This window comes from Aspergillus ruber (genome assembly GCF_000600275.1).
Source record: "Aspergillus ruber CBS 135680 unplaced genomic scaffold scaffold00010, whole genome shotgun sequence".
In the NCBI taxonomy this organism is placed as follows: domain Eukaryota; kingdom Fungi; phylum Ascomycota; class Eurotiomycetes; order Eurotiales; family Aspergillaceae; genus Aspergillus; species Aspergillus ruber.
The window spans coordinates 258104-279429 of record NW_024467306.1 but is presented as its reverse complement, the minus strand read 5'-3'; the positions used below and the strand labels follow the sequence as shown (position 1 = coordinate 279429).

The following is a 21326-nucleotide window of genomic DNA, read 5'->3' as shown; positions in this document are numbered from 1 at the left end:
AAATGTCTTGGTGATTATATATTTTTTCGTGGCTGCGGAAAATTACGTAGACTTTTGTCCAAGAACTATATCTACTATTCCGAGCCTGTGACATTGATGGTTGCTGGAAATAACCACATTGACAGGGAGGATTTCCTGGATCTATATCCTTCTGCACGAGAAAAGGTCTTTAATCAACAGAATATCAGCAGCGGCTTTGCGGGAGCTGGTCTTAAGCCGCTTGATCAAGACCAGGTCCTTGAAAAGATTACTTTTCAACTTCGTACACCAACACCACCACTTGTTGAAGGTTCAATATCATCTGCTTTTCAAACACCTCAGAATCCTCGCCAAGCTTGATTACAAGATCCACAGCTTGCAAAGAAACCTTAATTCAAGAAATCGCAAGCTTTCCAGCAGTCCAATGTCTCATCTATCATCTTGAGAAGACTTCACAGATGCCAATGAGTATGAATGTTCTCTTTCATGAGCAAAAAAAGACTTTAGAGGCCGAGAATGAGCGGAAGACTAGAAAGAAGGCAAGGAAACATGCTAGTCTAGGGAATGATTTACTTTTATCAGTACAGGGAGGGGAAAATCGAACTCAGCAGCTTGGTTTGCAGCTTAATGAGGATATTGGCGATTCTACACCTAGGCCGCGCCAGCGAGCTCCATCACGCTGTAGTGGCCGTGGAACCATTGGACATACAATTTTTAGGTAAACTTTTTTTCTTAGAGATTCTACTCTAATCAATACTGCTAGTTCAACGATGTCTTATGTTTTGCCTAATTAGATCACAACAGCAGCCTACTATTGGAAGGAAGCAATTGACCACTATTTTGTGCTGTCCAATATTAATCGTATAACATTATATTAGTGTTAATAAATATATTCTCTCTTTTATCTACATTAAATGATGCAAATAATGAAGCAGAATTCAATTAGAATCCAATAAGATCTACAAAGATATTACTAATAAGTTGCTAATTCATCCGTAGGCCTAAATGACCTTACATGGTAGTTAAAGATGTTTGATTATAGTCATGGCCCTTCAGAATAATTTGGACAGAATCTTTGTAGAAGTAATCAATCTTATTAAAATATTACTGGCCCCTTACTGCACGCGAGCAGCTTCACGATCTATAGCCACGCTATAGAATCACTTGGATTTGTGTTGTAGGAATATTCAAGTAATAAATTGATCAAGAAGATAAGGGAGGGAGCTATAGTTCTAAATTGACCAGGGAGTTCTAATCCTAAAGATATATATATTTATTTTATACATGTAGCATCAATTCACGTAGCATTATACGGCTATCAATGCCTCTGGATCTGCTGGCAGATATCGCCTTTTGATTCTTAATTAAATTAGCAGCAGCCATGATGCCACTGCTAATTTTGATCATTTCTGTATGGAAGGAGAATAATTCCATCATACACCTCATTCATCTCATCCACTATGGCTAGAAAGAATGCTTGCAGAGCTCCATAACAAGATGAAAACACCAACACTAGCCGATCTTTATCAGCTGGGTCAGTAGAAAAAACAGATTCAAGGTCTTAAAAACAATCTTTATCCCCAGCGGCTGGAGCAGATCCTTGAAAAAGTTACCAGAGGTACAGAGATTACAATGCAGAATCCTCTATCCTTTTATAGCAAGAAATCGATCAGTTTCGCCTATCAAATAGGCATTAGAAAAAGGATAAAAAAGATGGCATGGACATATATTTAGCTGGATTTAATATATCTGGAGAGGATAAAAGATGTGCTATATTGAGTGGTCAATTTGGAGTTGCTCGCCGCCGCCGCGCAATTCAGTGATAAATTATATTACACTTATTAGTAAAATATATGTGGCCTTATACTTAATTCATGCCTTATACGTTATAGCATGAGAGTTGATTATATATAGCAGTCAACTGATAAGGAAAAGGAAGTGTGATACTATCAAAGGTGATACAATTCATATAACTATAGTCTAATGTTATGCTGCTGGTCTTCAAAGTGAAGCAAACCTAGCACTGCAACATTTAAAGGGTAATATAAAATCTTGCAATATGGGTTAGGCCTTCAGGCCTGGAAATACTTTGAGTCACATGGCTCTCATTTACAGTCACATGACAAAATTCTACGTAATTCCCCGTCGCGCGACGCGCGACCAGATATTGTCCATCATCTTTTCAACCACCTACACCATCCTCGCACCCCTTTGCAGTCGACTAATTCTAATAAGACTAGTAGAAAGGAATTAGAACCTTTCCAACGGGGAATTATAGTTGGCCGATTTCTTGCAGGCCAAAAAAGGCCGATATTTGGCGCAAAATGAATTTACCATATACATCGATTCAAACCCTACCCATTTGCAACATATCAATTCTCCACCACTGGCACTTGCTCTCCTCGCATTGGACGGCCAGAGATCCTTTCTGATGCTGATAAGCGATATATTCTTTTACAAATAAAGCGGGATCCCTTTATCAAAACTGAAGATATCTGCAAGTTACTTGGGATGCCCATTTCTACACGCACTGCTGCATGCATGTTCAAAGAATCTGGGTATGACCACTGGAGAGCACAAAAATGACCTCAATTAACTGAGGAAACAGCTAAAACTACGAATCTATCGAATGAATTGGGATGAGGAATCTGCTCGAAGAGGGTATTCTTCAGTCTTATTTGAAACTTATTGAAGAATACCTACCTGCTATATGGAAAGTCTGGTATGGAATTTATGCAAGATAATGCTCCCATACATACAACCAATATTTTTAAGAGTTGAGTTGATGAACATGGTATTCCTCAATTGACTGGCCACCCTACCCACCTGATTTGAACCATACTGAACATGCCTGGGCCAAGCTGAAAGAGTATATATATGCTCTATCCAGACCTTGAATCATTTAATGGGACCAAAGAACAATTGAAAGAGCGATTTTACAAGGCCATGGAGAATGCATGGGAGAGTTTAGGACAGGACTTTTTTTGATGGGTTAGTAATGTCTATGGAGAACCGTGTTAATGCAGTTTTAGAGGCAAAGGGGTGGTATACACATTATTAATATGATTTTTATTTTATCATTTATATGCTACTTATCTATAGCATATCCGATTATCTAGTAAAAATATTGATGTGTGGTTGATTTACGTGGAAAGGTAATGTTTGGGCGATTATATATATTTTCATGGTTGCGGCAAATTACGTAGACTTGTCTTAGAACTATACATACCCTGACACTGCTGGGCTTCAATTTGAATTAGTCTATATTACGGGCCCATGGCGCTCGTCTAGGAATAATGGAACATCCTTCTTATGGGTTCTACCTAGATAGTTATCGACGAGAATAATCAACATGAGGAAGGTAGCGCTGTAATAATCAACAAGTCTTAGCCATCATGACCATGCTATCACATAACATGCGTTTTTGGATACGCAATTACTATTCCATAGTTTCATACAAGATTTAAGTGGCCAGTATCTATTACCTCTATATAAGGACTTAAAACATTGGACTCATCAAGATAACAACCACTTGAAGATAAAAAATATAGCCAAAGAAAAAGAAACAAGGCTGATGGCCATCAACAAAATGCCTCAGCAGGTAAAGAATGGAGTACATATAGTAAGCATGGAGCTGCTAGTGAAACACACTCTAGTTGTCAGGGCCTCAGCTAGGATAATGAGACATTCAACTCATGGGTTCTACCCAGATAGCTAGCGACGAGAGTAATCAAGTTTAGGACAGGAATTTTCTGGTGGGTTAGTAAGATCTACGGAGAACCGTGTTAATGCAGTTTTAGAGGCAGAGGGGTGGTTCCCTGGGGGCCCTTTACTCTATAATAAGGTTATACATGCTGCTATATGATTTTTCTCTGTAATCGTATTTGGAGAGGACCACTTCCTGTACTATTACTCGAATAATTACCCAAAATCTACCTGTTGAGTTTTTTTTGTTTCTCATTTATTCTATATGTGAATTCTTTATGCTAATTGTTTTTTATATGCTTATAGATGGCCAAGGTTCTTATACTTCTATAATCTTAGATTGCGTTTCTGTTGCTTAAATCTGTAAATTAAAGGAAGGGTGTTAAAGAGGATATATCACAGATTATTCTGATGTAAATAAGGGCTGCAGCATCCTCTTAGATAGTATGGTTTTGAGTATCATGAGCATTCTATCCAGTTTCTCTTTAGATTAGAAGCTGCCTTCGTTTTTTCAATCATTTGCATTATTTATAATTTTGATTTAGTTTCTTGTATTGGGGAAAGCTTAATATGGTTCAAAAAATAGAGACGCATATAAAGCAGGAGGAATTTAACAATAACTTGGTATTTAATTAAGTCGATAGGCTTCCTTTTCTTATATTTTTTCTATAATAATAGAGGGGCTATGTTAGTATTTATTTAAAAAAAATTAATCTTTTTGGTTCTAAAGTAAATGCTGGTTTTGAGAGTAAGCCCTAACTTTATTAGTTATCAATATCCCTAAAAATCTTAGCCTATCATTTATTTTAACCTATTTATCTTAAAAATAAGATATCGCAAGCAAACGGCAAATGCTATAACGTAATCCACGAGCGAACAGCGCGCTTTCCCCGCGACAAAATATTCGATTGGTTAATCGAATATTTTATTATACTTCACTATTCCAAAAATAGGAGTCAAGTGGGCATTTACTTTGTTAGACGCTATCCACAACTGCGCACACGGTTTAATCGCCGAATACCATACCAGCGGGCGAAACAGGAAAATCCAAAGATTATCAAACAATGGTTTAGGTGATATTAGAGGCGATTCAAGAACATAGTATCCATGAAGTTGATATCTGGAATTTTGATGAGACTGGCTTTGCAATGGGTCTCTGTAAAACCTCTTAAGGTTATTAATTGCAGTTGAGCGCTGAGAGACCACGTACGGCCATCCCAGGGAACCGCGAATGGGTCACAATCATTGAATGTATAGGGTCAAATGAATGTTCAATTCCTCTGTTGGTTATCCTTAAAGGGAAGGAGCATCAAGCATCAAGCTTCTTGGTATTAAAAATTAGCCCTCCCTCAAGATTGGAGGCTAGCCACAAGTCAAAATGGCTGGACTACTGATATAATAGGCTTAAAGTGTTTGAGCCATATTCCAAACACTATCAGTTGGTTCAAAGCGGCTACCTATACTTGATTGGCCATAGTAGCCATTTAACTGCAGAGTTTTATATGGATTCTGCAAGTAGCATGCAATCATCTGTCTCTGTATGCCATCTCAACTCATCTTCAATGACTAGATTCTGGTGTTTTCGGCCATTAAAACGTGCATATGGGAAGCTAGTTGAGGGAATGATGATCGCTGACAATAGCCATATTGACAAGATGGTTTTTTATCTCTCTATCCATTTGCACGCGAGGTCTTTACCGAAGAGAATATCTATGGTGGCTTTGCTGGAGCAGGGGTCAAAAACCATTAGATAAAGGAAAGTGTTCTTTCAGAAATAACCTTCCAACTGCGTGCGCCAACACCACCACTTCTGATTGAAGGGGCAATATCATCTGCATTTAGACCCCTCAACATACTCGCCAACTTAATCATAAGATCCACGGTCTACAGAGAAGTCTTAATAAGGAAAGATGGCTGTCGGGCAGCCCTAATATCTCACCTTCAGCATCTTGAGAAATCTGCGCAGATGGCAATGAATATGATGAATTCTACCTCTTAACCAAGGAATCAAGGCTCTACGAGCAGAGAATCTGGTGGAAGATGATGAAACACGCAAGCATGGTAATCTAGGTCAAGATACTATGATATCTATACAAGAAAGTCAGAAGCTGTTCAATAGCTTGATATAGTGGTTGAAGCACAATTTGAAGCAGATAGTCAACGGCCACGCCAGCAAGCTCCACCACGCTGTAGTAGCTGTGGACTATTTGACATATCATACGCAGTTACCCTAGTAAAAATAACTACATGTTCAATTATTAGGTCGAATATTTGATAGTTGCGGGGAAAACGCGCCGCTCGCCCGTGGTGTACGTTACATGCTATTGATAATAATTGAACTGACTTTGTTTTTTATTATAAACACTATTTCACTAAGATAGAATTAATTGTCTGGTCAAGGGATATAATAGCTGAATAGAGTGAGGGGTCAATGATTTATCTTAGAATTTTAGTAGGTTTGGAGGGAAATGTGCAACGTACTAAGAGTGAAATTTAATCTATTGATAGTAGGCTATCTACGGACAGATAAATAAAAAATACAATATACCTACATACATTTATAGGTTACCATTAGAATAGCCAATTAAAAAGGATTCTTATCATAATATTTTACTTATTTTACGGGGAATCTATAGAGGTCTCTCCTTGCCATAAATAGCGGAGATATATATATATACTTAGTAGAGGCTCTATCAATTGCAAAGACAGAGAACTGAGTACAGGAGATAATATAGCTTGGATATATGTGTGTATTAATACTATAAATCACACACTTTTGAGAGATAGATCTGAATATTAGATAAAATGAGAATGATTTAATAAAGAACCGAGGTATAGAATTCTTTAAGAAGCTTGGGCCATCAGTGAGCCGACTCCTCAATCCTTATATAAGAGGGTGATGCATTTTGCATTAATTCACTAAACCTATTATTGATATCTAGGATAAGCAAGAAGTAGAGAAGATCATTGCCTTATAGTTGAGTTAACTAGACAAGCTATAATAAAAATCTATACTGGATCTCACTCTCACCCGCAAATAATCAAACAAGACAAACGGTACTATATTAAGATAAATAATCATTTTTATGCTTTTCATGCATACAAATCAGGTAAAATGTGGAAATTTTATGAGGATCGGGCGGCGGGTCACGGCGAAGTCTAATTTAAACTGGTATCAGGCTCAGGATTCCAAGAATAACCTAGTAAAGCCCCAGATTTCTATATGAAAAAATCTAAAGGCATCAGGTTCTTCTCATTAATTACTAGAGTGACTGCAGCCGAGAAGTTTCTTAATGGCCACTTAAATGATGACTACCTGGTAAATATCCAATGGCTGAGGGAGGCCATTTATGTAAAGGGGGAGAGAGTAATATCACAGAATATATAGGTATATTAATTAGAGTACTTTAAGCCTGGCACCGGCAGAAGCCCTGCTGGAGGCCCGAAAATTGAGTTATACCACCCGGCTGCTTGGTCTACCAGGAGATCACCCAGCGAAGACCCTCCCAAGTGAGCTTCCGAGAAGGGGACCAGCATGCCCAGCCTAGGGAGCAGACCCAGGGTACCGGAAATGGACGGAGAACAGCAACCGAGGCCCATGGTCCCTGGGACAACACTTAGCTCAACAGTTAGCAAACATCCTACCAGCAGACCCATTCGAGGGCTTTGAAAGCACGATACAGACAACCAATAGTTAGTTCCCAGACCGAATAGAAGTGCTACCAGGTCCAAAAGCCCTAGCAGCCGCGCAATCTCTCTTTCCTAGAATAGCAACCTAGTCAGACGGCTCAAGATTAGAAAACGGCAGGCAAGAGCCAGGAGGGGCTTGAAGACCCGAGGATTTCCACTGGGCAAGAAATATGATGTCAGCTTCTTGGGATTGTTCGAGTACTCCAGATGGCAAGGAAAGCAGAAGACCAACGACCAGCCACTATCTTGCTAGACTCCCAAGCCGCCATTGCAAGGTTGCGGCACACCCAGCCAGGGCCAGGTCAAGCATTAGCAATCCAAGCACATGCTATGACCAAGAGACTACATACTCAAGTGTCACCAACCCACTATCCGGCGGGTTCCGGGACACGCAGGAGTAGAAGGAAATGAGAGTGCCGATCAAGCAGCAAAGCAAGCGGCCGATAAGCCTCTAGGAAGGGGCCCAAAAGAGATCTCTCTTGCCTTTGCCTGTAGAGCATAGACGGAGATCATTACAGCACAGAAATAGAGGTGGTTTGCCAGGAAACTCAGTCAAAAACTGGCGGCTCGACCCCTTGGTCGCAGTGACTCCGAGACACCTGGCAAGCCGTTACTTTCAACTGAAGTCCAGACATGTAGCCATTGGAACATTTTTACATCAGATTCAGACTCAAAAATGTAACCTGCCAAGGATGTGATTCTTTTAAAGAGACATTACACCATGTTTCCTTTGAGTGCAGGCAATGGCGACACCAGCGAAGTCTGCTCTATAAGGACCTGGAGACAGATAGGATGGGACCCACTACTGCAGAAGGATATTCACAAGGACGATTCCTAAGGGAGTCCAAGGCAACTAGGGCACTGCTACAATTCTTAGCCAACACCAGGGTAGCCCTACCTCAGGAACTTATAGGAACAAGAGACTACAAAATAGCTGCTGGCCTCGTCAAGTCCATGAATCGTGGTCTGTCATAGCTCTAAGGCTCGGTATGAACAATAAATTTGATTAAATAATAATATTATCATTAGTACTGAAATGCTACTTAAAGATGATAGACTTAGTTTCTCTATGGAGGAATTATAATGAATTAATATATTATAATCATCAGGCTCTTGGATACTTTATAACCATCAAGAAATTAAATGTATGATCATTTATTTTTCTAATTTTACCTTTATCACCAAATACTATTCAGTGTTGAAAAATACTGTAGCAACTTCAAACAATTATACATAGATAATAACAGGAATTCTGAATAGTTTGTCGACTTTAAATGGCTTGTTAACATTAATTAATAAAAAAAATAAATAAAAAAAAACTGATTCTATTACTGAAGGAAATCATTTCTATAGGGTCCAACAGACAAGGAAGTGATGGAAACAGGTGACAGAGATTTTAAATCGTGGTAGTAGTCCAAGTAGGGATGGAGTTGTTGGTAGTTTGCTCTGTATATTTTGATACCACGATATTCTATATGGTAAACGTTAGGCTTTGTGGATATTTTGCGATTTAGATATTGAGGCTATTAATAAGGAATATAGCGATGCGCCGCTCGCTCATGGAATACGTTAAATATTATACATCAGCTTATACCTAATTTCACCATATTCACACGTTTAACTCTTAGGATAATGACTCTTTTAAATTAGACTTTCATACTAACTTCATTTAAGACTATAATATTCGATTAACCAATCCTTTAAGATCTTAGGCTCTAATAATGCCTTCTTATGAAGTAGTTTATGTTTATATTGATAATGATCTTTTAAGTAAAAAAATTTTTTTTAAAAAAAAAAATTACATGCAGTATTTACCTCGTCTATAAACTTAATTTTAGATATGATTTTTAAGTAACAGTTCTGATCTGTTTTTATCCTAGTGATTGTAGTAATTTATCTTTACGGTAATTTGCAAATAAATTTTGGATCATCAACTCTTTTACCATCGTGATATTAAAGTTTTATTAAAAAGTTTTAATATAATTTATATTTTGTATTAATTCTTCCTAGAAACTCCTGTTTCCGTAATAAAATAAGAAAATCCTAATAAGTAAAGAAACTCATATATATTTCTATAAATTACAAAACTGAGTTTGCGATAATGAATAATTTAACATGCACTTGGGAATTCTAATAGTATTTATAACATAAGTCTGCAGGTTGAAGGGATAAAATAGTGTGTACAAGAGTTCCTGGCACCAAGATGTTGCGGGATGTAAAGATTTTATAGTCTGGCAATAAATTGAGCCTGGAAACATAGTGGGAAAGTGCATCATGAAGTGGATAACTCAAAGGAGTGAGGGAATTGATAATCTGGCTACATGGGGTTATAGGAATAAGAGAATTTCAATACAACAAGATGATATTGACTGTCTAACTATACTGATAATAATAGAACAAGTGCCTGGCCAACCCTAGTAACATATGGCTATTAGCTATAGTGGCACCTCCTGAAGAGATTATTGGCCAACTATTAATTCTCGTTACATCGCAGATATTGATCACATGACCTGACACCAACTCAGCCAGCCAGTCAGAATATATGTAATTGTGTATAAGGAAAAAAATAAAATAAAAAGCTATGATTGTAATCCAAGTCTCCTAGTTAACTTGAATGCAATTTAAGGTAGGATGGAGCTGCAGAATCCGAGTTGCAACTTTACACCCATTTCTATACCTTTTGAGAGTCACAAGAATTCCTTGTTTCTCCAGTACTCTATACATTTATATATTTCTTAACATATACTGTATAATGAGCTCTTGACCCAATCCAATTAATCAGATAAAAGAGACGCATATAAAAAAGTACACCTTAATTTGATAGGCCAGGTAACTGGGGGATTAGACTCACCCCCAATGAACCAGAGTTATACTAGAGCCTTTAATACGCCCAAAACCACAGCCTCGCCCTATTGTCTAGACTATATATGTATCTGGTCGGCCAGATATATTGCAATACCCTTCGCAGCCGAATTCGCGCCGGCCGGCTCAAATGTTTCCTATAACAATTAAATTTTCTTCTTCCACTTCTTCTTAAACCAGATTGTAGTGATAACCAGCACCGATACATCGAACTTCAGTCGATCCTGCTTTTTGTCTTCATTTCTGTCCCGATAAGCCTCTTTTTCTCAGCGATTTCGTCAATCAACGGATTGCTTCGTAACGCCTGTTTTGCTGCCTCATCCCCAGCTATTGCTTTGTTACGGCCTTGACCGGAACCTAGATGCTTTCTATTCCATCCCCAACCAGTAAAATACACGCCGATAAAAAAGGTTTGCATACCTCCTTTTGACGTGACCGGTGGAAGTTCATCAATATATTCGAGCTTGACTCCTTTAGCCATGACCTTCTTTGAAAGGGCCTCTTTCGCTTGCAGGACCGATTTTTGAATTCCGAGTTCCGTAAGCTTTGGTAACCATAACTTCGTCAACCATGATTCAACCAGTTTGAAACCCCCTTCCTGGTTAGACAGTATGACAGCAGCCACATAAGCCTCGAAAATATCGCCTTTAGTCTTGGTCCATCGTTTCGGCTGATTTAGATAGCCCTGGGGCACAGAGGCTCTGCGATCAAACCCGTATCTTGTTGCATATTCAGAAAGAGTTTCATTCTTCACCAAGAGTTCCCTGATTTGTGAAATGCGACCAGATGGGATATCCTGAAACTTGTCCCATACTAACTTGGTAGCAATCAATTCAATGTATGCATCTCCAAGAATCTCAAGTCTGTCGTAGGTCGTATTGTTGTTGTTGTTCAAGCCAGGGTGTGTGAAGACGGCCTTTTGAAGGCCCTCATCTAAAATGAGCGGCAAGACTGGTAAGCCGTTTTCGCCTTCCAAGATGTCAGATGCATCACGTTCCCGGTGCATATAGTCAATATCGTAGTCAACTGCATGTGCAGATGCATTTGGAGAAGTTCTTGCAATTTTGAGTGCCTTAGCCAGTTCAGCAGCAGCTTTCACTACCCCCGAACCGGCTGCAGAGTTATGATTCTGTGTGGAATGGGGACTGTCTATAATTTCCCCGAGTAGCTTTTCCAATGTGTTGAAGGGGAACCGTGTATCATTATTTCCAAATGGAAAATGATCTAATAGAACATCAGATCCAATTTTTTGATGAGAGGTCTTGACATTTAAAAGTTAGTGAGTGCGCAGGAAATGTTGGGCAGTATGATATTCAAAATTGCCTCATCATTCTTTTTTTCTTTCTTTTACCTTGATCTTTTTTTCTTGGCTGCTTGTAGGCGGCGAAAAGATTGATTTTCTTTTGATATCCATGAGGCAGACAGTGCACATAGTAATAAAGTTGTCATTACTGTGCAAAAAAAAAAAAAAAAAGATTTTCACGAAATCAATCACGTGATCTATTTCCATATCTGCTCCGTACTCTTCCCTTTTCGCTCCATGGTCTTATACACTAGCATCCAATCATGCAAATACCGCGTCATCGAATATTAGATCTTGTTAAGGTATGCTGGACCAGTATCTCAGTTTTCCTGCTTCCCCCTTTTTTTGTCGTAGAAATGCCTCTAACTATTATTAGACACAATGTCGCATATTTTCCCAGAGTTTTAATCCCGAGAGACTTCGCTTAGGAAACAAGATCCTGAGGCAAAGATTGCGAGGACCGGCACTTGCAGCATGGTATCCCAGGAAGACGGTCTCTTTTCGAGATCTGCAGGATACGTATCGGCCACTTGGTTTAACCATATTTGATGAGGCCGAGGACGATAGAGAAGAAGCCATTCAGATGTATGCTCTCCTCCATAGCCTCATTATCCTCAATGCTCATTGTACTCTCCAGTGCGAAATCTCGAGGAAAAGGCAGACCAAAGAAAAAGAGAACGGCGGCAGGTAAGTCTTATTACTGCATAATACATATACACGTCTTTTCCTTTCTTTGGCGCTAGCCCTAATACATACTAACCTGTGCATATAGAGTCCCGAACAGCAAAGAAGAAGAAGTAGCATGTCTCCCATATATCTCTTTCAACTGCATCTATAAAGTCTGGCTTAGCTATGATCTCCAAAATTTAGTAACTCGAGATAACTATGCAATGCAGAATACTCCGTAGAATAACTAGTACTTGCTATTTAATACTGGATATGGGACGTGCGCTTAATCACGTGTCCAATACCCCGTTGAATACCCCCGGAGTGGAGAGTACCTTAATACCTATATCACGTGATAAAGCGGTGACTTCTTATCTCCACCTGTGTCAATATTAACGAAGTTTGAGCATTATTTCCACTGCACATCCTGGGCTAGCAAAGAAAATATCAATTACAATGAAGCTAAGCAAGAACCAACTAAGGCGAGCGAAGAAGAAGGCTCAAAAAAATGATGTAAGTTTATGCGCGATTATCTTTACAACAAGTTGAGAAAGCTAACTTTTCTAGACTACACATGAAAATCAAGACTCACTTGCTACTGGAGCTCAGCCGGAAGAGAAATCATCAGCAGTGAGCATTGATGATAGCAGTACCTTGCGCGAGTCAACATTATCGCCCGATCTTGGTGATCCTTTGTGGCAGATTTATCAAGGTATCGCCCATAGGTTTGACGAAGCCGAAAGCGACACATTGCCTGCCAAGGAACACGAAAAACCTGAGGTATATTTCGATGATGACAATGAGATACCGGACGAAGATGAGGGCGAGCCAAAGTTGTCAAAGAGGAAGCGCAAAGAAATGAATAAGCTCTCAGTAGCTGAGTTAAAGGCAATGGTTCGAAAACCAGAGATAGTCGAATGGACAGATACATCAGCTCCCGACCCCCGCCTTCTCGTTCACATAAAGGCTCATCGGAATGTCGTTCCCGTGCCTTCTCACTGGTCCTTGAAACGCGAATATCTTTCATCAAAAAGGGGAGTTGAGAAGCCGCCATTTTCGCTGCCCAAGTTCATTCAGGAGACAGGAATTTCAGAGATGCGCGACGCCGCTTTAGAAAAACAAGAACAATCGACTCTGAAGCAAAAAACAAGGGAAAGAGTACAGCCCAAGATTGGAAGGTTGGATATCGATTATCAAAAGTTATATGAAGCTTTCTTCCGATTTCAGACAAAGCCCGAACTCACTCGCTATGGTGAAGTCTACTATGAAGGCAAAGAATACGAAACAAACCTTAGACACTTGCGCCCAGGTGAACTGAGTCAGGAATTGAAAGAGGCACTCAACATGCCACCAGGTGCCCCGCCCCCCTGGTTAATCAACCAACAGCGATATGGACCACCGCCATCATATCCTGCCCTCAAAATTCCAGGCCTTAATGCTCCACCACCTCCTGGCGCTATGTGGGGTTACCACCCTGGAGGATATGGAAAACCCCCAGTCGATGAGCATAACAGGCCTCTTTATGGTGGCGACATATTTGGTGTTCTTCAACCCCAGCAAAATATGCAGCAAGGTGAACCTGTCGAGAGAGAATTGTGGGGCGAACTACAGGCACCAGAAGAATCAGACGAGGCGAGCGAAGATGAAGAACAGGAAGACGATGACGACGAAGAAGAAAGTGAGGACGAGACTGCAGAACAGCTCATGGATACCGGATTACAAACACCTAGTGGACTTGAAACACCGGGCGGTGTGGCCTCAGTTGTCCCATCCGAGTTTTCAGGAACCGAGAATGCAACTGGTGAGTTTGACGTGCGTAAACATCACCGTGGAACGCGAACAGAAGAATCTACGCAACCGAGAAGTGCTTTCCAGGTTATTCCAGAGAGACAAACTCACGTACAGGGATTTTTTGGGGGCGACAAAGTATACAACTTGAACGTCGCCTCGGATGATCTTCCTGTGCTTGGAGCTGAGGAACATAACCGGAAGCGTAAGAAACCTGGTGACGTCGATGTGTCCATGGATCCAGATTCACTGCAGGCCAGTGATGGAATAAGCAGAGAAGACCTGCAGAGTTTATACGAATCCCAGAGACAGCAAGGGCATCACCCTGGTTGGGAATTCCAAGAGGATCTAAGTGACATGATTGCGCAGGAAAGTCGGAAAAGGCTTAGGAAAGAGGAGGAAAGACGAGTCAAGCACTGAGAATTAGGTATTCGTCCCTCGCTGTTTTCGCCCTCTGTTTATTCTGTCGTTACTATCTATCCCCTTCTGGACTTTGCTTTCAGCTTTTAGTACGGAATCAATGGTATGGAAACAAGTTGTATGCGCAAAATGCAAGAGAATAATAATACGTCTGATTTGGTGGTTCTGTTAAGGCGGTCTGGAATTTTAAGGCTGAATAATCTTTCGGTAGTAGGTCAGTTAACTAATTGCGTACTCCTTTCAATATTCGTAGCCATCAGCTCAATATGGATTGGGATCGCAATAGAAGGTATTTTTTTTCCGTCCAATATAAAAGCTCTAGTTGCGGTTAATGACATGTACAGCACCAGATTTGATGATCGTCGCGGGGGAGAAAGTTATCGTCCCATCAACTCGATTAGAACACGCCGCTCTCCTCCACGAAACTACATCCGGCACGCCAGATCTCCTCCACGGACGCATTCTCCTCGCCTTGTTGCTGATACATGGGTACCATCGGCTAGTCGAACTTATGACCGCTTCCGAAGCCGATCCCCGGCTTTGCGACGTCGTTCTCGGAGTCCTTCATTCTACAGTAGAGATGGCGGCCCGGCGTCCTATCGGAGGACGCGTTCCCCTCCTAGAAGACCATCACCTCGACGAGATGAAAGACCAAGGTCTCCACGGCACGTGTTCTGGCGCTCTAGGTCTCCGTTCAACGATGGTAGATCTCGTGATACTTCATGGGATCGGACTACTTCATTACGGCCGCGGGAGGCGTCGCCGCCCAGTCAAGACTTTAGATTCCCCAAAAGAGAACGTTTTACCAGTGAAAAATATTCGAGAGCCGACTCGCCTCCAAAACGCGGCGCTTTACGAGAATACAGTTCACGTGCCTCAATAAATTTTCGCACTCGAAGCCCTTTCCAAGGACACCGTGAACGTCAACAAGAAATAACCCCAAAACGTCGGTCGACATCTCCTTTGAGAGAGGCGTCGTTTACCCGTTATACTGCGCCGACCTCGGTTATAAATCCGAGGCGTCCCTCGTCACCTACTGATAAATCCAACTCAACCCCGTTCGACCCAGAGACCCGATCACCTATCACACAATACTCTTCAAATGAACGCTTTTCTAGGCATTCCGGTCATTCATCTCCTAACCATGAGCGTACATTCCCAACAAGATATAGGTCCTCAGGTCATAACGAGATACATCATAGATTCTTGAACGAAGAGCGGTCCAATTCACCGTTAGCAAAAGGACAAGGAGAAAATCGTGATATGTCGCGGCCTGCGACCAACCAGCACATGGATTCTAATCTTACGAATAATGCACATGCACATGCAACTGGCACTATTCCAACTCAACCGAAGGCCTATAGCACCCCAATGGGTCAAGTACCGCCATCAGGGCCTTCCTATGGATCCAAGTCATTGGTGTCACAAAATCGAAGTCCGAATATTTCTTTGCTTGCCGCCCCAACTCGTCCTCGTGGGGGATCAAACGTTAGAGATACTATCTGGCCAGGGGCTCCGCCCCGTCGTGGAACTATGGCTGCTGTTGCACAGGGTCAAGGTCCTCCTTCAGGCCCACGTGGTAACAATTTCACATCCACGGGTCCGGTCACGGAGCATACATTTCATCGACAAAGCAGTGCCACCAATACTGGCTATTCTCGCAATCAAAAGTTAACGAGTCATCTTGCGGGCATGTGTCCAATCATACCTGGGGGTAAACTTTTCCCATCATGTTTTGACCCTGCAGTTGAAAAGCGCATCTTGCACCTAAACGCTGATAAGGCAAGATTGTTCGACCAAGTCACGCAAAAGCAGGCGTCAAAGAGGACCGGTATGAAAGATTGGGATAGATTAGACAGAGAAAGCTCCATTAGCACTCTGAAAAGTGAACTTGCTGAGGGACATCTGCAACGTATCACTGGCGGTGAAAGTTTACAGATTGGAACAATATTTTGAGCATGTTCCTCACAACTCCTAATGTCCTGTACAGCAGGCCACTCATAGCTAGGATTGATATATTTAATTAGCCTTAATGCCTAATGAGATTATATTTTATAGTCCCCATCCAATAATCTATCTCCCTCTCCTTTTATTCTTAGTTTACTATATATTATATGTTATATGTAGAGAGTTCTATGGGGGGAACCGAAATATGTAACTGCTTGTAAACTATGCGGATGCAGCCACGCGTGATGTGGGGCGTACCTTGTCGCGTAGTTTGAGGCTTCGTGTCATCAATCTCGCAACAGACATCGATTCTGCCTCACGCTGGCCAGGCTAATTCAACGACGTCAATAGTAGCCAGTGGCCGCTAGCCCTTGGTTTTCATAGACATTCCTATTTAGATTCCTTGAAAAACTATTTCTTTGCACCAAAACTGTTTTCATTCATCCCTCGATCCTATACACTATACACCCCCCAGCCCATTCACAATGAATATTTTCAGGCTATTAGGTGTGTTTTGTTCTCTGTAACTCTTTTCAATATGTTTCAGTGTGAAATACTAATGGATGCCAAATGGATTAGCTGATTTTTCCCATCTCTCTTCAATCTTCATCCTTTTACAGAAGATGAAGACTTCAAGTGTATGCATGGTTTGGCTGCTATCTCTGCGCATGGTACTGACCAAAACATAGAGCTGCTCTGGATTGTCATTCAAATCACAAGTGCTATATTTGATAGTATTCATCACTCGCTACCTTGGTAAGCCGGAACTCAAAGATATGTCTTTTGAAGTGATCTAACAGAACAATGCAACGGCTAGATCTATTTTGGAATTTCACGCAATCGCTTTACAATACCACCTTTAAGATCATGTTCATAGCTTCTTCGGCATACATCATTTACCTCATGCTTAACGACTACAAACCAACTCATGACCCCAATCTCGATACATTCAAAGTTCATTATCTTCTCGGGTTCAGCGCTTTGTTTGCCCTGCTCTTTTCACATAACTACAGGGTCTCTGAGGTCAGTATTCCGAACTTGTATGATACAATACATATTGACACCTTTTTGAGATACTCTGGACCTTTTCCATCTGGCTTGAATCTGTCGCTATTCTGCCGCAGCTTTTCATGTTGCAACGAACTGGAGAAGCAGACACCATAACTACCCATTATCTCTTTGCTTTGGGCATGTATCGTGCCCTCTATATTCCTAATTGGCTATATCGTTACTTTGCAGAGAGCCACTTTGAACCCAATCCAGTTGTGGCAGGTATAATCCAGACGCTCCTGTATTCGGACTTCTTCTATATCTACTACACGAAGTAAGTCATCCGGGTCCACATATTACGATCACTGCTAAACAGATACAGAGTTATGAAAGGAAAAAAATTCTCGCTTCCTGTTTAGAACAAAGGTACTACTGTGCTGGTAGGGTCTGTACGGTTTGTGAGGAATTTAGTAGCGTGGAGTGTCGACTCGATCTTTCGACACGCATTTTTGAAAGTCATAATTTGCTCCATATGAAATTCAATTAGCTTGTTCAAATTCGTCTCGTGGCGTAGTACCTTCAGGGAAGAAATAAAATTATGCGTTTCTCTTGTGTACATTTGGGGTAGACTGCGGCAAATCCGCAAATTTGCAGATGCGGATGGCAAAATGGCATCCGCGTTTGCGAATTTGCCGCGTCAACTTACAGGTAGATATCGCCAAAATTCGCAAATGGGTCGAAACTCTCGACTAGACTGCAGCAAATCCGCAGACGCGGATGCTATTTCGCCATCCACATCCGCAAATTTGCGGATTTGCCGCAGTCTAATTTGGGGGCAAAAACTAAATCTAACAAGCTTCAACTATATCAATTTTGTCCTAAATTACTTTTATATCATAAAGTCGTTGGAATATGTAAAGGGGGAAGGGGGGCAGCTCGATCACCGGCCGAACAACCCCCAAAGAAAAAAAAAAAAAAAAAAAAAAGAAATGACATGACACAAGCAATATGCTAAGAAGCTTTCAAGACTTCAGAATCCCGGATGCATATCCAACACTGTAATTCAATTGGGACGGTGACATCACCATCTCACCTCCAAATGGGTCTAATGTCGCCGAAATTGAATTTGGGAAGTGGCTTAACGTCTCCACTGAGCCCTGATTTATGCCTTGCCGTTCATGAATATTTTGTTGACTGTCCATCCAATCATGATTGTCATCAAGCTGACCAAGATATTCGGCTTGTGATACTTGTGACGGCGCTTGAGAATTGAGTGCCGACTCACGCCTTGAAGTGGGCGGGGAAGAGGATTTCTTTGTTTTTGAGGACCGGTGACTCGGGCGTTTTTGAGAACCAGAGGGCCTAGGGCGCAACCCTCTACGGCGAACTTGACAAGTTGGACAGATCTTCACGAAACGTGAGATGAGCTCTTTCGGTACCCTAAAGCATAGTCAGCATATGAAAGTGGATCAGACACGTTCTGAAGCTGGGAACATTGCCTACCATGAATAGTTTGTTCGAACCTTGGCTGATGTCTTGTCTCTACCGCCATGTTTGCATTGCAGGTGTGCTTTTGTAAGTATCTTATAGAGTTTTTCGCGAACGGCCACTGGCCTCCCTTCATGGCAAATCATCTTCATGCACTTTAAAACATCTGATTAGTATAAAATAAATCTGCTGTTGTCTGAGAGCCAGCAATGTAAATCTATTTAAGAAATTCAGAATTCAAAATATACTAACATTCGAGGATCCAACTCCAGTTGTTCTAAGTTCAAACATTTTCTTGGCCCAAAACCTAGTCAACTCTCATTTAGCAAGTAAGCAAGGAGCTATTTGTCTCGTACCGAAATGCAGGGAGCACACAGGTTTAAGGCAAGTATGATCATAGCCTGCGAATTCGTACCGGAACTGTGCAGTTTCTACTGCAGTATTTTTGGGATCAGACAATATCATTTTTATGTGTCCTGCCCTTTGGGCATGTATAAGGGCCTTGTCCCTTTTTTTGGCAGAAAGGTCATGGATGTAACTGAACCATTTTCTCTGGTGAGTATAATCAGTTGTTGTATGAGCCTAAGGTACTTACCCATTTATCAAACGATCAAATTCTTCTGCATTTGGAAAACCTTCTGGCGCAGGAACAATTGCTTCTGACAGCATTGTTCTCTCATTTTTAGATTCTTGGTTTTCGATTTCTGTTTCGCTATGTGCTTCTCGCAGAGGCAGATACGCCGCTGACTGGAGGTAATGGGGCTGATTGATACATTGTGAGGATTGATGTTGTAGCCCTGCTTGGTCCGGAGTCGGTGGAAATGAGGGCCCCGTTGGATAGTGTGAAGCCAGGTGCTGAATGCTAGGAGATATCGATTGTTGAGCATAAGTTGGGCCAAACTGGGCCATGTAGGAATGGAGGGCTGGCTGCGACAAATGGTATGAGCCGCCTGGACCAAATGGATGACTTTCAGAATGGCTATATGGAAGAGGGAGGGCAATTTGCTGATCAATGAGGTAGCTTTCATGCCCACCATTATCATGTCTTCCAAAGTTGCTCATTGTGTATTCCACGGTGTTCTGCGTACTTGAAAGATGTCTGCCGCAAGCGCATCAAATTGTATAAGTAGAGAGACAATCAAGGATGTTTAGAGAAATTGAGAAGGGCCTAGGTGCTTCATATAGTTGGCTTGCATGTTGTGAGGCCTCTACATGACAGGCACAAATTGCGCCCAAGATAGTATGCCTGCGATGAGACCATGCCGGTCTACCTAGTAATGTAGCCAGTACGTGCATGGTTCTTCATCTACAACTTCTTCTTTCTGGCGCTTGCGCCTCCCAGGGTATAGGGACACAGAAAATTCATTCGCTGCTCCTGGGTCAGGGATACCCCGACATTGTCCTCAAGTGGTAAGCGAACAACAAGGCGTAGCAAGCAGCCAGACAGCTACAGTTTGTCCTGGCAAGGATTAGCTTTCGAACAAACAAACAAAAAGGGATAACACGGAATAAACTAGAAAAGGAGCAGGGATCCCAACCAATCATCCCACGCCATTATCGTATGTGCATGCAAGAATGGGAAAGCCCTCGGGATTGGTCAAAGCAGCAAGCGCAATAATAGGGCTCGCTCCTCGAGGTCGTCCATACCGGAACCCCCAGAAGGGGCAAGAGCGCTTATACTGTAATACAGTTTCTGGAAATTCTCCAGCTGACGTCTAATCCTGACAAGCATTTGCGCATCGAGAAAAAAAAAAAAACGAGGTAACGTCATGCTCCTATTCCATATCTGAGCCTTAAGAGAGCTTGTTTTGAATGGGGACTGCCTTGTCCCCTTAGTCCCATCTCTTCTTATTCTCCTTTCTTACCACACCATTCTTTGTCACTTGCGAGTCTGTCTTGTTTATCAACTGCTTCTTGAACCCAACCATCGCTCTTGGCTACTCTCAATGTGTCAATGGTGTCCTGTAGATGGCATTCCAAGGTCATGAATTTCAATTGCTTGTGCCTCCTGAGACTTCTGAATGTGAATAACTAGCAGTATGGAGAGCTGCATGCATGTGTGTTGTGCCCTGCTACATTGAAAAATGTATTGGTGATATGCTACCATGTGTGCCGAAGCATATCTAGTATTATCAGAAGCCTAAGACTCACCTTGGATGCGTCGCACGCTGTTTTGAAAGAGTGACAAGGTCAGGGAAAGCCATGGCTGGTTGCTAAGGCTCTCGTGTTGCTGTACCTTACTTCGTATAGTATATTACAATTTTGTCTGGACTCGAGATCATTATGGGTAACTGCAATTGTAGTACATTCGCACGCAAAAGTACCCAATACGACTTTCTTTCTCTACAAACCAGAATTGACATCGTTTTGAGCTTCGACCCTTTTAGCAACAAAAGGCTTTCTTTCTATACTATTATGTCTCTTTCCTTTCTTTTTCTTTCTGAGAGGGGTGATCTTGGTCCCAGCTAAACCTCTGACACCTCAATCC

At 41.5% G+C, this 21326-nt stretch overlaps 7 protein-coding genes across 7 annotated transcripts; 4 read left to right on the top strand and 3 right to left on the bottom strand.

Annotated features, from left to right (window-relative positions):
- Positions 1-10080: 10080 nt before the first annotated feature.
- EURHEDRAFT_411624 (ribonuclease III) lies at positions 10081-11666 on the bottom strand. Its single transcript, XM_040781677.1, has one exon. It carries the CDS (start codon positions 11240-11242, stop codon positions 10451-10453), a length of 792 nt encoding a protein of 263 aa, XP_040639582.1. The 5' UTR covers positions 11243-11666; the 3' UTR covers positions 10081-10450.
- Positions 11667-11697: 31 nt separating this feature from the next.
- Positions 11698-12527, top strand: EURHEDRAFT_411622 (mitochondrial 37S ribosomal protein mS33). The gene is made up of 4 exons (XM_040781676.1): positions 11698-11841; positions 11916-12124; positions 12177-12226; positions 12312-12527. Exons 1-4 carry the CDS (start codon positions 11803-11805, stop codon positions 12338-12340), a joined length of 327 nt encoding a protein of 108 aa, XP_040639581.1. The 5' UTR covers positions 11698-11802; the 3' UTR covers positions 12341-12527.
- Positions 12528-12661: 134 nt separating this feature from the next.
- Positions 12662-14413, top strand: EURHEDRAFT_402064 (U2 snRNP complex subunit CUS1; the record flags this gene model as incomplete). The annotated part of the gene is made up of 2 exons (XM_040780124.1): positions 12662-12718; positions 12773-14413. The coding sequence occupies 2 exons, from the start codon at positions 12662-12664 to the stop codon at positions 14411-14413; spliced, it is 1698 nt and encodes a 565-aa protein (XP_040639580.1).
- A 241-nt stretch (positions 14414-14654) lies between these two features.
- Positions 14655-16477, top strand: EURHEDRAFT_411620 (uncharacterized protein). The gene is made up of 2 exons (XM_040781675.1): positions 14655-14702; positions 14758-16477. The coding sequence occupies exons 1-2, from the start codon at positions 14680-14682 to the stop codon at positions 16367-16369; spliced, it is 1635 nt and encodes a 544-aa protein (XP_040639579.1). The 5' UTR covers positions 14655-14679; the 3' UTR covers positions 16370-16477.
- A 114-nt stretch (positions 16478-16591) lies between these two features.
- EURHEDRAFT_498810 (ER lumen protein retaining receptor) lies at positions 16592-17974 on the top strand. The gene is made up of 6 exons (XM_040785719.1): positions 16592-16867; positions 16940-16998; positions 17050-17116; positions 17178-17383; positions 17434-17684; positions 17733-17974. The coding sequence occupies exons 1-6, from the start codon at positions 16846-16848 to the stop codon at positions 17767-17769; spliced, it is 642 nt and encodes a 213-aa protein (XP_040639578.1). The 5' UTR covers positions 16592-16845; the 3' UTR covers positions 17770-17974.
- On the bottom strand, positions 17635-17974 carry EURHEDRAFT_411618 (uncharacterized protein). Its single transcript, XM_040781674.1, has one exon. The coding sequence runs from the start codon at positions 17967-17969 to the stop codon at positions 17766-17768; it is 204 nt and encodes a 67-aa protein (XP_040639577.1). The 5' UTR covers positions 17970-17974; the 3' UTR covers positions 17635-17765.
- Positions 17975-18295: 321 nt separating this feature from the next.
- EURHEDRAFT_477230 (integrase zinc binding domain-containing protein) lies at positions 18296-19900 on the bottom strand (the record flags this gene model as incomplete). Its single annotated transcript, XM_040785436.1, has 5 exons — positions 18296-18790; positions 18854-18993; positions 19091-19145; positions 19254-19376; positions 19434-19900. The coding sequence occupies 5 exons, from the start codon at positions 19898-19900 to the stop codon at positions 18373-18375; spliced, it is 1203 nt and encodes a 400-aa protein (XP_040639576.1). The 3' UTR covers positions 18296-18372.
- Positions 19901-21326: the final 1426 nt, after the last annotated feature.

What these genes read in the sequence shown, in the direction of transcription:
- EURHEDRAFT_411622 (XM_040781676.1), top strand. Translation starts at nt 11,803, where the DNA reads ATGCAAATACCGCGTCATCGAATATTAGATCTTGTTAAG. An exon ending in AGAGAAGAAGCCATTCAGAT is followed by an intron (nt 12,125 to 12,176) that starts GTATGCTCTCCT and finishes TGTACTCTCCAG; the next exon opens with TGCGAAATCTCGAGGAAAAG. An exon ending in GAAAAAGAGAACGGCGGCAG is followed by an intron (nt 12,227 to 12,311) that starts GTAAGTCTTATT and finishes CTGTGCATATAG; the next exon opens with AGTCCCGAACAGCAAAGAAG.
- EURHEDRAFT_498810 (XM_040785719.1), top strand. Translation starts at nt 16,846, where the DNA reads ATGAATATTTTCAGGCTATTAG. An exon ending in GAATATTTTCAGGCTATTAG is followed by an intron (nt 16,868 to 16,939) that starts GTGTGTTTTGTT and finishes CAAATGGATTAG; the next exon opens with CTGATTTTTCCCATCTCTCT. An exon ending in ATAACTACAGGGTCTCTGAG is followed by an intron (nt 17,384 to 17,433) that starts GTCAGTATTCCG and finishes CACCTTTTTGAG; the next exon opens with ATACTCTGGACCTTTTCCAT.
- EURHEDRAFT_411624 (XM_040781677.1), bottom strand. Translation starts at nt 11,242, where the DNA reads ATGCACCGGGAACGTGATGCATCTGACATCTTGGAAGGCGAAAACGGC.
- EURHEDRAFT_411618 (XM_040781674.1), bottom strand. Translation starts at nt 17,969, where the DNA reads ATGTACACAAGAGAAACGCATAATTTTATTTCTTCCCTGAAGGTACTA.
- EURHEDRAFT_411620 (XM_040781675.1), top strand. Translation starts at nt 14,680, where the DNA reads ATGGATTGGGATCGCAATAGAAG. An exon ending in GATTGGGATCGCAATAGAAG is followed by an intron (nt 14,703 to 14,757) that starts GTATTTTTTTTC and finishes TGACATGTACAG; the next exon opens with CACCAGATTTGATGATCGTC.